This window comes from Mastomys coucha, unplaced genomic scaffold, assembly GCF_008632895.1.
Source record: "Mastomys coucha isolate ucsf_1 unplaced genomic scaffold, UCSF_Mcou_1 pScaffold12, whole genome shotgun sequence".
Taxonomy (NCBI): Eukaryota; Metazoa; Chordata; class Mammalia; order Rodentia; family Muridae; genus Mastomys; species Mastomys coucha.
Window position 1 is genome coordinate 15,725,331 of NW_022196894.1, and position 15,924 is coordinate 15,741,254.

At 41.5% G+C, this 15,924-nt stretch overlaps 1 protein-coding gene across 6 annotated transcripts in view; it reads left to right on the forward strand.

Annotated features, from left to right (window-relative positions):
- The window catches only part of LOC116085703 (protein HIRA), a 96,732-nt gene that overhangs the window by 32,598 nt on the left and 48,210 nt on the right, over window positions 1-15,924 (forward strand). For all 6 annotated transcript variants that reach the window (XM_031363390.1, XM_031363392.1, XM_031363389.1 and 3 more), the window contains 6 exons: window positions 2,932-3,027; window positions 4,342-4,502; window positions 6,948-7,115; window positions 9,387-9,500; window positions 13,126-13,196; window positions 13,683-13,788. In XM_031363390.1, coding sequence (XP_031219250.1) covers window positions 2,932-3,027; window positions 4,342-4,502; window positions 6,948-7,115; window positions 9,387-9,500; window positions 13,126-13,196; window positions 13,683-13,788 — 716 coding nt within the window. The remainder of the gene's footprint in view (window positions 1-2,931; window positions 3,028-4,341; window positions 4,503-6,947; window positions 7,116-9,386; window positions 9,501-13,125; window positions 13,197-13,682; window positions 13,789-15,924) is intronic.

Consider the following 15,924-nt stretch of genomic DNA (forward strand, 5'->3'; position numbering starts at 1 on the left):
TTCAAAATAATACATCATTACTAGCATTTTCTTAAATGAACATAAGTATATAAAGTCTTTTTGATTGTTTGTTTGTTTTGTATTTAGTAGAGTTTAAAATCTTGGCTCTTACTGTGCTACAAGCCCAAAATAAGAACAATTTTTAGACATTGGATTTCATTGTAATAAGGCTGTACTTCAATGACCCTCACATCACCGAAGGATTTTACCTCCATCATAGCTAAGTTGATAGTTGACAGTTCTGCTGCGCCAAGAAATGAATTTTAGGCACAGTTTTTGGATACAGACTTCCTGCTATGGTCAAAACTATCTGACTTGAGTGAGTGACTTTATTCTCAGCCCACAGAGAACAGGTTATATTCATTTAAGAAATGGTGTAGGTATTAAGATAGTCTATCCATAAAGTCATTCACCAACTGTTTCAATGAACAATGGTTCTGCTTGGAGGGTGGCACAGACATTAGGTGTGGGTAAGAATCAAGGTTCATTGGCTGTGATAATTTGAAAAAGCATTCATCTCAGAGAAAGAGTAACTTGTAAAATCCCCTTCTTCAAACTTGATACAAGAGCTACAAATGTCAAGCAAAGCATTTAGTCTCACTCTTTGTTGTTCTCTTACAAGCCACCTCCCAAGTTAATTGTCTATGTCTCCCTTGGGTATATAAATACTTTTGAAATATATAAGCTGTTCTGAAAAACCATAGTATAGTGTAAAAACATGAAATAAACAATACTACTAATAGAGAGGCAAGATTTCAAGACCCTTATGTTGTACACAGCAAGACACTGTCACAAACAAGCTGAAAGTATATATAGATTGTACAATAGTGGACCTATTTCTCCAATTACAAGGTGACATTTTCAAGGTTAGCAGGTGTTGCGTTTAGCTTTGCTTACAGGAATAGAAGAAATTAAGATGGATAGTAACAGTCTACTTTATTAAGCTTCTTCACAGTGTGGGAACTGACTAGTTGATGTTGATGGATAATAGTGTGCAAATTGCTAAGACAATCATGTCTATTTTGTGGGTTCTATTTGAGTACATCAGTTTCTAGACTAGGCTATCTTTGAACTTACAGAAATCTGCCTGCCTCTGCTTCCTGAGTGCTGGGATTAAGGGGTACACTACCATGCCTGACTCCTGACTACATCTTTTCTGCTGTAGACTTGGCATTATATATTTTGGAGCTTATATGCCTATTCCTACAGAACTGTAAGCTTTTGTTTTCTTCATCAAGTAGACACTGAGTTTATTTATGTTAACATCCACTGTTCAGAATGATTTCACAGTAGACAGTCCTAATATGAGCAAATTAATCTAAAAAGACTACTTTAGATTTCCTTTTACTAGTAATCTAATTAAGGCTTATATTGAAAATTATGCCTAATAAACTAGAAGGAAAAATGGTCATAATCCTCATTAATATGTTTTGAAGTAAGTGTATGTAGAAGTAGAAAGGCACAGGAGTCTTTTCTTTCTTATCTTGAGATAGGGTCTTGATATGTAGCCTAGTCTTGCTGTACCCACTATGCCCAGCTCATAGAGGGCTTTGAAAAGTAGCCTACAGAGTCATGGGCAACTGGCAAACCTTTGTTATCCTAGCAGCTTATTGAGTTCAAGACCAGCGTGGGTTACAAAGCAAGACCCTATCTCAGCGAAACAATAGAACTCTGGTAGTTAGTGTTCAGTATTAATTTAGGTCTATTTATGGTAGTGTATGGTTTCCATGTAGAATATAGAGTAAGACAAAGGAAGCTATGAAGATGCCCTAGACAGCGTATGAAATGAAACATGTTGGTATATATGAATTGTATGCCATCAAACACAGTGCCATGAAGGGAAGGAAGATCCAGCAGGCTGTCGTTAAAAACATCTAGAAAAAAGTTACAACTAAGCTTTGAATATCTTTCTTCTATCTTAAAAAATGTTCCTGCAGGGAGAAGACTAGCTGACAATTAACTGTACCAGGTATTGGTGTTAGAAAAATATATGAAACCACATTTCTTATACCAGGGCAAGAATGGTCATTGTCACTAACACAGCTAATGGGTATTAGTGCCTTGACAGATCTGGTAGTGTTCTACTGCAGCTTCTCACATTTCATCTCACAATATTCTTAGGAAGGTAGGAATTTAAAAAAATACTATGTTATAGGTAATAAAATTGGGTCACAAACATATGAGGGTTAATAAACTGGTCATGGCAGCTCATACTCATACTCCTAGCACATGGGAAGTGGAGGCAGAAATTCAAGGATCAGGAATTCAAGGTCATGTCATCTTTGGCTTATCATCTAGGCCAGCCTGAGCTATGTGATACCTTATCTTAAAAAAACAAAACAACAACAACAACAACAAAACAGAAAGGAAGGAAGGAGAGGAGAGAAAGGAAAGTAAGAAACAAGTGGCACTTGCTTTTGTGGCGTTCAACAGAGAAGGGATGTTCCTGGAAGATTAGTTGTGGGGACTGGCTTCTGTGACACTCAGGCAGTAATGCTCTGGATTTGCATGTGTATTCTACTGCATGCTTTTTGATATCTCATCTACTGGTGTGAAGGTTCTGGAGATGGCCCAGCAGAGACTGAAGAACAGGTAGCAGCAACAGAGTATCTTTGGGGCCACAGAAGCAGGAAATCCCAGGGTGTGGTTGTAATATGTGGGCTTGAAGTCACATGACCTAGAAGTTCTTAAGCAGGCTGTGTCCTCAGTTGCTTTGTCTGTAAACAGCATGGGGCACTGTGGCCAATTTAGTGCTCACTGGAAAATGACAAAATAAAAGTAGTTGTTAGGGTCTCAGACTAGGTGTAGTCACGAGTAAAAGCTGCAGAGTCAGTTGACCTGGCCTACAGAAAAGGCTGCTGTTGCATACCCACGGTCCCTCAAGTGCACACCAGGTAAGAGGTCTTACCATCACACCCTGTCTTCTTCCAGATGTGATGGATGTAGCATGGTCTCCCCACGACGCCTGGCTGGCCTCATGCAGCGTGGATAACACTGTCGTCATTTGGAATGCCGTGAAGTTCCCAGGTCTGGGATTCCCCCTACTGTGTAGCAACCAAAAAGGCCTGCTGCCTACAGTAATGCTAGTTAATGTGGAGCAGGGTGGGGAAGGGGAATGGGTTGTCCCGCTTTTTTTGTTCCGTATAATCTTGATCACATAAAGTTAAGTAGTCAAGGATTTGAGTTTCTTGTCAGCATCCCAGTTTTGCTGTTCCTTATCAATTCTATTTGTTTAAGGTTTAAAAAGAGATTTATGCTAGAGAAAAACTAGCTGAGCACTAGCTTGAATGTGTCATAGTTCATGAAGGTGGCATGGGGACATTTGGCACTTAGAGATGCTGGCACTTCACATGTAATATGTGTGTGTACCTTTTGCCTTTGGGCTCCTACCTCAGCTCAGTGGCCATCTCAGCTAAAACCATCCAGCAGATGTGGGGTACCACAAATGAAGTTTTACAAGAGAGTAGCTTTTCTTCTTTCATATTTAAAATTATGAGAGATTATAAAATTTGGTATAGTGTTACAGTTAATAACTAGTAAAATATTTGTTATAGCTAGGCATGGTGGCATATGCCTTTAATCCCAGCATTAAGAAGCAGAGGCAGGTTGATCTCTGGGTTTGAAGCCAGCCTGGTTCACAAAGGGAGTTGAGGATAGCCAGGGATCTACACATCCTACGTGGTTCTTGAGCCCATTTTTCTCACAGACTAAAACACATCATGTTTTGAGTGGATTTAAGTCATTTTAATTCCTTCTGAAGCTACTACTGGCATGTGTTGGGAGGGGCAGTGCCTAAGGCATATGCCTTAGGAGAGGGACAGTTTTAGAGACTGGTATAGCATTGATTACAGATCCGAATGGGGTATCTCAAATTGTGTCTTCAGCATTGACTTCCAGATAACTGACTTAAAAGACCCTTACATGTTGGTCTTCTTGAGCTGTTAGCCTCTAGGGGCTGTCTAGGAGGGTCACATCAGAATTGCTGAGGGATCTTCCAGTTTACAAATATCTGATCCTGCTGTAGATAAGATTTGGAGTCAGAATTAGCAGCTGTGACTCCAGCTTGTACCCTCTGGGTCTTGTGTGGCCCTCACATGTGTTAGTTTATGCTGGTTTGCATGATGTAGCCATTTTTTTTTTTTTTAGTTTGCTTTTGCCTTGGTGGAGGTGAAACATGGGGCTCTTCTGCTTGCATTTAGGGGTGGGATTGGTCAAGTAAGACTACTCAGGTCCCTTCAGGTCCATTCAATCGGCCATCACAACTAACGTTTCTGTGGTGGCTATTTTCTTTTTCCTATAGATAACACCTGTTCATATTTTACTTTTTTTTTTTCTTCACAGAAATTCTTGCAACTCTGAGAGGTCACTCTGGCTTAGTGAAAGGTTTGACTTGGGACCCTGTTGGTAAATATATTGCCTCTCAAGCTGATGATCGAAGTTTGAAGGTCTGGAGGACGCTGGACTGGCAGCTAGAGACTAGCATCACCAAACCTTTTGATGAGGTAACTGGAAACAGTCTAGAGCATGGCCTCTGCCCCTGCTATACTTCTTGAACAGAGAGGGAGCTGGCCATGGTGCAGGCCATGTGGTACATGCAGTTTAGGGGTCTTTAGTTTTATGAGTTAGGTGATAAAAATCTTTTCTTTCTGGTGAAGTATTCAATGGCTAGCTTTGAAATGAAAAATATTATATTTTTATTTTTAGTATTTTCAATTAGCATATAGTCTTTTAGGATTCACTATAGCATTTTGAAACATAATTTATTGTTGTTGCTCTTCCTCCTGCCTCATCCCTGAATTACATTCCCTTTCTCTAGCCTCTTATGTTGGTAACCTCCTTCCCACTTCCTATGTCTTATGCTTTGTTGAGTGCTGCACTTCCTTAACTGTTCTTTTCCCGTCTTGTGGTCCCTTTCTAGTTTCATGACCTACACACACCCACACACCCTAAGCCAAGAGAGAACATGTAGAATTTTCTGAGTGTAGCTTACCTTGGTGAGTATAATTTCTAGATCTAGAGATTTTCCTGGTAATTTCAAAATTTGATTTTTTTCTGTATGGCTGAATAAAGTTCCTCTTTGTGTGAGTATACCATACTTTTATTATCCATGCTTTTGTTCATGGGCACCTGGGGGTTAAGTAATGCAGCTATAATAAACTTGGATGTCTAGGCATCTCTGTGGTAGGGTAGAGAGTTGGGCACATGCCCAGTGATAAAGGTGGATCATACGGTGTTGTATCTCTTAATGTTCTGATTTTTATATAGGCTGCACAGTTTGCACCCTATCATCATTCCTTTCCCTCACATCCCTATCAGCATGTGTTACTGCCTCAGAACTTGATTGATGTTCTGACTGGCGTGAGGTAGAATCTCATAGTAGTTTTAATTTGCATTTTCCATATGGCTAAGGACAGCAGACACTTTCAAGAATATATGAAAATGTTCTTTTGAGGTCTTTCATTTTCTTAGCCCATTTATTGTCTGTTTTACTTTTTGAGGGGGGATTATTTAATTTTCACTGTTCCTTTTAAAAACATTTTTAAAATTTACTCTTTGGCAGCTCAGTCTATACACATGTATATTTTATTCATATTCACTTATCTCCTACTTTCTCTGGAAACCTTCTTTCTAAATTCTCTTCCTTTTCTCTTTTTCTTTTTCTTTTTTCTTTTGGACAGATTTTCTCTCTGTAACCCTTACTGTCCTGGAACTCACTCACTCTGTAGATCAGGACAGCCTGGAACTCAGAGATCCACTTGCCTCTGCCTCCCAAGTGCTGGGGTTAAAGGTGTGCTCTACCACTCTCTGGCTTTTTTTTTTCCTTTCCTTTTCTTTTCTTTTCTTTTTTCTTTTCTTTTTTTAAAAGAGACTTCTGAGTTTAATTTGGGTTGTTTACATGTACATGGGTGTTGGGTTATTTATTGGCTCCTGGGTACCAGTGGCTATACTCCTGAAGAAAATTGGCTCCCCTTCCTCTAGCAGCTATTTGCAGTTCTTTATATACTCTGGCTATTAATATCCTGTTTGAATAATAGGTGGCAGAGACTCCCATTCTGTAGGCTGTCTTTTGTTGTGCTGATAGTTTCCTTTGCAGAAGTTTCTTGATCCCATTGGTTAATTCTTGGTGCCACTTCCTGTTTGGTTTTGGACCTATTTCTTTTTCTCGTCCCTCCCCCCCTTCTCTCCTCTTCTCTTTCCTTCCCTCCCTCCCTCCTCCCTCCCTTCCTTTTCTTATTCTTGTTCCTGTTGTTGTTCTTCTTCTTCCTCTTCCTCTTCCTCCTCCTTTTCCTCCTCTTCCTCTTCTTCTCTTCCTCCTCTTTTTTTTTTTTTTTTTGTGGGAGGAGTCTATGAAGGGCTACCTGCATCAACCTTCAGGCCAGTATAGTCCTAGTGCCTTTCTGCTATGCCTCTTTATAGTATATTAGGACTATATAAATCTCTTCTTCACAGGTGTCCTCGCTAGTTGAAAGTGTAGAGACAACTTAAAGAGCCTGGGTAATGACACCTACCGTGCTACAGGCACACGTTCCTGTTTGGCTTGTGGGTGGGTGTCTGTAGCACCTTTTTTTTTCCTTCATTTTTTACTGTAGCGCTTTTTTTTTTTTTGGAGGATGCTTTGTAGATACTCTCTGCTGGGGCCAGCAGGTCCTGTACAGAAGCAGATAGGTTTGGCCCATGCAGAGCTGGTGGTCTAAAGCAATGGTCTTTTCATATCCTGTTTTCTAGTGTTTTATGTTCAGTCATGTAGGTAAGTGCGGAGTGGATGATGTCAGTTTCCATACTCATTTGACAGAAAGCTCTTTCTGGTTTGCCACCTGGAGAGACTATAAAGTTCAGGTAGAAATATGGTGCATGTTCCATGAACATACATTTGTAAATCACAGTTTGATTTATCCTCGAGGTGAGAGTTTTCTTGAACTTCTTTCAAGCTTAGATTTTATTTACAGTGTGGAGGAACAACGCATGTGCTCCGGCTTAGTTGGTCTCCTGATGGCCATTACCTGGTATCTGCCCATGCCATGAATAACTCTGGCCCCACTGCTCAGATCATCGAAAGAGAGGGCTGGAAGACCAACATGGACTTTGTGGGTCACCGGAAAGCTGTGACTGTTGTGGTGAGTGTCCCTTACCTCAGAAATCCTAGCTATCAGTACCCTCCTGAGCTGTCTGCAGTGACATACATGTGTCTTTAGAGCTTAGGGAGTGTATATGGGATTGTTTTATATTTGTTAAATTCTAATATGGTAAATATCTTTTGGATCAGTCTTAGGAATATTGTAGCTCTGTGCTAGCCTTTATGTCTGCCAATAGATACTCCCTTGCCCAGTTCCTGTGAACAAAGAGCATTCTGGGTACCCTTGGAATGGTGTGCTTCTCCCTACACCCAGCAGCAAGCAGCCTATTCTGAGAGTACTGGTGTGTGCATCCGTCTTTGTTGTTTTATGATGTTGGAGCCCAGAGCTTTGTTCATGTTAGGCAAGTGCTTTATTACCAAGTTACAGCTAAGCCCATGTATCCAGAGAGCCATTGTTCATCTTTTAGACTTGAGAGAATGAGCTCAACACTGGGTGGCTTTAATTAGAATTTCTTGAGACTGTCCAAGTCAGGCTATTAAGCAAATAACCTCTTAGAATCTGGATTTTTTTTTTTTTATGTAGAATAACCAAATATAAGAGTTTGATGGTTAGGTTGATGATTGTGAAAGATTATCCAGAACCTGATCAAAATGGGCTTTTGATTATATGTTTTTTTTTAAATCAATCATAAACAAGTGTCATACATTGTATCTTAAATTTTTTTTTTTTGGATTAAAATAAAATACTGCTTCTTTAAAATTGTGTTGGGAGTCCATGTTGAATTTTGTTGAGACTAGGGCCTTCTTGATATATGTTTGAAGTTGCCGATTCATATTTAGTACAGTGGTTCTGTGTCTTTCTTTTATGTGGTCCTCAACTGCTCTGTAAGAAAGTTAACACCATATCAGGACCCACAAAACTTTGCAAGCCTAACTAGTAGTAGTAGAAGGTCAAGCTCAGAGCACACACATTCACTCGCCATCTTGTCCAGTATCTGGTCATTCCTGCCTGCCCTCTGGAGGGAAAGCCTCTCTATGCATCTGACACCAGGTTCTTAGGACCTACCCTTTCTCTACCTGCATATATACTCCTCTATGATTCTAAGAGCTCTACCCTCTTGATCCATTTGTGTGCCTAGTCTTTCTTAAAGCATCAGTGAGGTACCTCAGGGAATCAGCTCTCCATGGCAGCAGACAGTTAAGGAGGTCATTGTCCATCCATAAGACAAACAGATATAGCCGGGGAGAAAGAATTAAGAGGACCTCCTGCTAGTCTCTTTAGCTTTCCTTATGTGGCAGCTCACTCCAGTCCTAGGGGCTCCAACACCATCTTCTGGACTTCACAGGCATTGCAGATTGTGCAGCAACATGCATATAGACAAAACACTCATTTAAAGAAAAAAGGGATGCAGTGAGCAGGCTATGGTGTCTGAAGTCCCCTAGCAAGTTCAACTTGTCCTCAGGTCCTAAGGCTGCTGATTCTGCCAGGCAATGATGAACTGAGGGCTGGAGAGATAGCTCAGTGGTTAAGAGCACTGACTGCTCTTCCAGAGGTCCTGAGTTCAATTCCCAGCAACCACATGGTGGCTCACAACCATCTGTAATGGGATCTGATGCACTCTTTTGGTGTGTGTCTGAAGATAGCTACAGTGTACTCATATAAATAAATAACTTTTATTCCTTTGACCTGTCTGCTGGTCTCATAGAGCATGTGGTAGTGCTGTCTCCAGTCTTCAGTTTATCGTTCTGTGCATTTATTTTCTGACCTTCTTGAGCTTTCATTTGCACCATCAGCAAAGTATCTCATTGTACTTTTCAAGACTGAGTCATGCATGCTCAGTGCCGAGCTTGTAGTCTGAGGGACTCCTCTATCTGTGGGTGGAGATCTGGGGTTTCTGATGCTTGGTCTTCTAGTCTGCTTTCTGCTGCTCTAATAAGCACCATAACCAAAAGCAGCTTAGGTAGGAAAGGGTTTATTTGGATTACATATTCTGATTATAGTCCATCATTGAGCAAAGTCAGGGCAGGAACCATGAAGGAGTGTGCTTACTGGGTTTCTTTCTTATATAACTCAGGACCACCTGCCCAGGTGTGGGCTAGGCCCTCCCAAATCAATCATTAATCAAGAAAATGCTCCACAGACACATTTAAAGCCAGTCTGATGAGGCAGTTCCTCAATTGAGATCCCTTCTTCCCAGCAGACTCTAGTTTGTGTCAAGTTGACCAAAGCTACCTGGTATGCTTGGGTATTGTACTTGTAGGACATCTTGGTATTTGATTACTTATTTTAACTGTGGTTATTTGGCTTTAGAAATTCAACCCAAAAATCTTCAAGAAGAAGCAGAAGAATGGGAGTTCTGCAAAGCCCAGCTGCCCATACTGCTGCTGTGCTGTTGGCAGCAAGGACCGCTCACTCTCTGTCTGGGTAAGTGCCTGAGCTTTGGTTGTGATAGGTTAAGGCCTGGGAGGACAGTGAGCCTGGAGGACTTCACTGTGTTTGATGGTATACAGTGTATTCCTCACCTTGTGCCTCGTGTCAGCTCCTTTTCAGAAGCACGCAGGCTTTCCTGTTGTTTAGGAAGAAGCACTGAGGTTGGGCCTGACCAAGAGACGGCACTCTGACCCCACCTAGACAATCTTCTTCAGCTGTCAGTGTCATAGCTGGCATGCTGTGTTGCTTTCTGCTAGGAAGTTCTTTGTGTCTATATTACCATAGATCAAGTGACTTGTCTGTTGGGTATGTTTGTGCTGTGTCACTACCACCTAGAATACTTCCTGTTCCTGCCTTTATGAAAGTAGCTGCACTAAAAACCTCTCTCTCTCTTTTTTTTTTTCCCCGGTTTTTCGAGACAGGGTTTCTCTGTGTATCCCTGGCTGTTCTGGAACTTACTCTGTAGACCAGGCTGTCCTCGAACTCAGAAATCCGCCTGCCTCTGCCTCCCAAGTGCTGGGATTAAAGGCGTGAGCCACCACTGCCCGGCTCTAAAAGCCTCTCTTAACTGATGAGTTTGGCTTGTTGTTGAACTTAATGTAAAAGCAGTTGTCAGGGTATCCCTTTTTTTCTTTTTTTTTTTTTCTTTTTTTTTTTAGTGTTGTTATTTCTTTCACATATTGGGTTTTGAAAATCTTGTGTTGTATTTACCAGTGATTCCCCCTCCCCCACATTGTTGGGTAGGGTTTAACTTTATGAACATATCATGAACTGTTCATGTGTTTTCCTGTGTGCAGATATTAAGGTTGTTTTAGTTGAGAAAAGGTCTTTTTGTGAGGCCCAGGTTGAGTTCTTTCTACCTGCCATCCTGGCCTGCCTGTGTTGACTTGTTTATGTAATTAATTGGTATCTACATTTATTTGTCCATTTGACACTTCAGATAACACTGATGGTTAAGGCTGTACATCCTATTCTCCTTGTTAGACTTGCTAGACAGTAATGCTGGAGGGGAGGTGCTGTCTTAAGCCTCTTTGGACCTAACTCAGTGTCCATTGTGCAGATTCTCAGCATATATTCAGTGATGGATTGAGAGTGAACTGTGACAGTTTGCCAAGTTAGGGCTTTGAAAGGTTAAATTTCTTATCATCAGAGGCTGATATTCTGTGACCTGAGACGATTCCACATGCGTTGCAGACTGTGGTCCTAGCCATTAGGTACATGCCAACATGCTGAAAGTCTGACACACACGCACACGCGCACATACACACATGCACACATGCACGCGCACACATACATGCATATACACATGAGTTTAAAAAAAATTAAAGCTGTTTCTTCAAAAGCAGAATATATTTGAGTATGTATTTGGAAGTTACCCTCAGGTTCCATGCATTATAATTTGTACAGAGAAATGTGTTGCTGGAAGGGACTCAGGTCGCATTCTCTTCACACTCACTCTGGGTCTTTGCTCACAGTTCATGGCGTGCTCTTTTTTTGAGTTGTGTTTTCCCTTATCCCAGGCCATTAAGGGTGCTGCCTTAGTTTGATAAAATTCTGAGATCAAGTGGGTGTACATACTCCAGATTTTCATGGGAAAATGGACAAAGTTCTGTTAGTGCAAATTTAAAAGTGGCTAACCTGGCTAGCTTCCAGATAATTGAGACAGAGACTATTTGATTTATTCAACAAGCTTTAAGGCATAATAACTGAGTGGGTATTAATCTATTCTAATCCTCTAAACTAAGCTAATTACTTTCCAGCCAAAATTTCCAAGATACTTGCTTTTTTTTTTGTTGTTGTTTGTTTGTTTTTTTCAAGACAGGGTTTCTCTGTATAGCCCTGGCTGTCCTCGAACTCACTTCAACTCAGAAATCTGCCTGCCTTTGCTTCCCAAGTGCTGGGATTAAAGGCATGCGCCACCACTGCCTGGTGATACTTGCATTTTAAATATTGATCTGGCTCTCTCTGCTCATTGTATGTTCTCATGGTGGCTCCTGGCTTTTCACCTCATGGTAAAACTTCTCCCTCTCTTCCCTTCTTCTGGCTGGCATTAGAAGTTCAGCCCTATTATCTCCTCTGTCCAGGCACTGGCCAATCTGCTTTTTACTAACCAATCAGAGATAATTGGGGAGCAATGTTTACACAACTTTGAGACAGACAATTCTTAGAATGCATATTACAATGCCATGTCTGGATTATAACCAGATGAAAAGCAGTGTTTCAATAACACAAGGATAAGCTTTACACAGTGCACAGTAACATTATGTGAACAAAGTGGTTATTTTCTGGGAATAGAATTATGGTGGACCAAGATACTTAATATAGGATCCAGTTAGTTCAGAGTCTAGTTTTATCCTCCAGTCTCAGGTGCCTATATCTCCTCTGTATTTACATTCCAGGCTACAGGTGCAAGGCAGAGTAGGTCAACTTCCCATAATCTGCCATGGCATAAGGGAGACCCCTATCATATGAATAAGTGCATTCTTACCAAGTCTATGGGACTTGGCTCTGCCCCTGTCTTCAGAGTAGTCAGGTACTGGGGGTATGAGAGATGGTGCTTGTTATAATGTTAAAATGACTAGCTGGTGAACATGTATCTGCTGAATATTATAGAATCATCTGCAAAATATTTTCATAGGATATTCAATGACATGTTCATGGTATGAGGAAAATAAAGATAGCCACAGCCATATGCTTTGTTTTGAAGACTAAAGTAAATATTTACAAGTTCATAAATTTAAAAAAAAGATTTATTTTTATTTTATGTATATGAGTTTTTTGAATGCATGTATGTGTGTGTACCATGTGTGTAACTGGTTCCCTGTGAAGTCCAGAAGAGGTGTCTGTCCCCTGGAACTGAAATTATAGGTGTTAGCTTCCATATGGGTGCTGGAAGCCAATCTTGTGAGATCTGTAAGATATTAATTGCTCTTAATCACTGAGTCATTTCTCCAGACCCCTTCGCCCTTCTTATGTGTGTATCTGTATGTATGTGTGTTGCACACACACAAGCAAGTGTGAGCACACCATGCTAGAAGAAGGTGTTGGATCTCCTGGGAGCTGGAGTTAGAGGTGGTTGTGAACTGCCTGATGTGGGTGCTAGAACTGAACTTAGGTCCACTGGAAGAGCAGCAAGTGTTCTTGACTCTTGCTGAGTCATCTCTCCAGCTTTCATGAGAGTTTAACAGTTTGTGTTTGACTAAGGGAAGTTTATACTGGTGTGTGTTTAGGAGCGCTCTGACATACAGGAATGAACCTGAGTGACTTATGTAACTGCAGGAGGCTTTAATAGTGTGGACCAGAGCTCAGTGCCCAGAGAAGGTGAACTGGGTTCTTTCTGAGACCATCTCATCCTGCTCGGTAGATCTCTGCTTTTGCTATTGCTGAATAAATACAAAGCTGTATTTATTTGCCAGACTGTAGCTTCTTCAGTGTGTAAAGTCTGTCAGGCCTTGGTAACCCCAGTTTGTGGTCTTGACAGTTGTATTTTGATTGAGTTGACTGTGCCTCGTATGTTAGCGGAGGTCACCAAAGCTCCTGAGCTCATAAAGATGGTTAAACTGAGTGCACAGGCTGGTTCTCAGTGACTTCATTAATTTTAACGTTTTTCTCCCTGTAGCTCACGTGTTTGAAACGCCCTCTGGTTGTCATCCACGAGCTGTTTGACAAGTCCATCATGGATATTTCCTGGTAAGATGGATTTTTACTACAGTGCATTGGCTACTCCAAACTGAGACCTCTTGCCTACTTTACAGCCAGGCAGCCTGGTCACCTTTATCACCTTCCTCTGGCAGTGCAGCCCCTAAGGTGCACTTTGCACTCTACTCAGGTAGCAGCATCTCTGCCTTGCTCCTGTGTGAGTTTCACAGCATCACTGCCTGCTCCTGTGAGAATGTCACCACAAGTAGGGTTTGTTACAGGGAAATGTCTGCTTGGACAAACTGGGCATTCTGTAGGTTTATAGCAGAAAACAGAAATTGAAAACTTTTAGAAAATTTGGTAAGAGGTTCTCTGCACTGGTACCTAGCCCTAAAGGGCACCAAAGGCTGCCCCTGTCCTTAGGCCACAGAAGGGAGCTTTAGGTTTCTAGTATCAATCAGAGTGTTCTTTGAACATCCTCGTGTGGCAACTTCAGGTACATTGTCCACCTAGGCTGCTGACAGCTGTCTCTTTCAGGACTCTGAATGGGTTGGGTATCCTGGTGTGCTCCATGGACGGCTCTGTGGCGTTCCTTGATTTCTCTCAGGATGAACTTGGAGACCCCCTGAGCGAGGAGGAAAAGGTAGGCTTGTGGCCTGTGTTCTACAATACTGGCTCTGAGACCTCTTCAATTGGGTCCTCTTCTTGTGGAAGACATTTCTTAACTATTCTAAAATGTTTGCTTTTTATAAATTATGCTAATCATTTTTGAAAAAGTAGATTAATAATAAATACTCATGTCAGAAATAAGTATTGGAGCAAAGAATAAATTGGGCATCTGTTCTTGCTGAGAGAGCAGTGGCTGTAAAGATGCTTGCACCGTGGGAAAGAGTTGGAGTCACTTCCATGGGGTTCTTGTTTATGTCATGTCCTTCATCCTTTCATCCTCTTGTTTCATGCTGGCACAGCAGCAGTTATATGACAGTTTATACTGGTCACTGTTAGCATCTATACCAGGTTCTTGCCCAAGTACAGGTTTTGCATGTATTTATCATTTAAACTTCATACAGTTATTGGGTGCAGTGGCATACCTTTAATCCCAAAGAGGCTGAAGAGAGTTCAGGGCCAGCCTGGGCTATGTAGTAAGACTGGTTTAAAAGGAATAAACTAACAAGCAGTCATCTGCAAAGTAAGGCTTGTAGATGCTGGAGCTCAAACCTGTAGCCTCCTTCCCACATAGTGAGCAAATGCTGAGGTCACTTAGCAATTCACAGTTCATGTTGGTTTAAGGATCACTCGTAAGGGATTCTTGAGGACTACCAATGGAGAACCATTTTTTGTTTGCTTGTTTTTTCAAGACACGTTTTTTTCTGTGTAGCCCTTGTTATTCTGAAACTCAACAGACTAGGCTGACCTCAGACTCATAGAGATTCCCTTGCCTTTGCCTCCTGAATGCTGGGATTAAAGACATGAGCCACCACTACCTGGCCATTTTTATTTTTTAAAAAAAAATTAAAAAAATAAGATAAAGTTGAAAACTTGATGGAAAACTTTCCCATAGAGTCTTTGCACCAAGAGACCAAACCCAGTTACTGAAAAGTAGGAACTGGGCTAAGCTCCATGAAGATCTGCTTGTTATTGCTTCTTAGCTTTGTGTTTGATCTATGCCCTCTGTCATGGTTTGTATTTTTTCCTCCTTCTCTCCTTCAGTTTCTCTGCAAACCTTTTTTCCCTAGATGCCATAAGAAAGGACTTGAGTTATTTAATAGCAGTAACATTTATAAAGCAGGTTTCATCTATTTCATCAGTGAGGTACCCAAGCCTAAGAAAATAGCATGGCCCTTGGTCAGGACTACTCTGCCTTTAATTAGAAAATTGGATGTGTGAAGTAGGCCTGCTGCCTTTGAGTCAGGCTCCCTTGTCTATGTCTCTTCTCAGAGCATGGGGCCTCCCTGTACTTCTATATGGGCTTTGGGAAAGGCTCTGCTTTACCTGCTGTAGACACAGAAACTGTTCTTTCTACCGACAGACTTTTGCCACCGTTAATGGGGTATTATATCCATTTGTCTGAATGGAGCTCTGTGGAAGCCCAGAGCAGGTCAGCAGCTATCCTCTTAGTGATGCTGTTGCTGGGGGTAAGCTACCTCTTAATCTCTGTGCGACACCACCACCTCAGCTAAGATGTAAACCCCTGGGTTGGAGTTTACCTTTGCACTGTGCTTGGAATGGGGGGCAGCCTGTCAGTGATTTTTTAAAAGAAGGAGTAAGTTTCTGAGTGACCTAGAATCTTCATTCTGCCTTACCCCTGTCATCAAGGATCATTGGGCCCTTCTGTGCCTCTTGGAGAGTCAATGTGAGAGCTTATGCAAGAGTCCCATGTATTTTATCATCTCCCAGATCATTGACAGTGACAGTGTTTAAGGAACTCTAGAAAAGTCTTGGCCAAGATAAAAATTTAGCTTGAGATTACAGAGGTTGGGTTTGGGAGAGGGGACAGGAGACAGGACAGTAGGAAGGGGAAGGTTCCTGGGGCTGCTTAGGTCCTAACAGGAGTGAGTCTCAAAGTCCTTGTCGTAGAAGAAGGCTGCCTACTAACTCTAACTAGACATCATCTGGTTTGAGCCAGATACTGATTAACTCTAGTCCCTATTTCCTGGGCAGGATACAGCACTCATTTGCACATCTTTTTGTGGATCTGCTTCTTGGCATGTTTTTATGAAAACTGCTTAATATGGTGTTGTGGGATGCTGCCTTTCTTCTCCTGAGGTTCTTGTCTTGC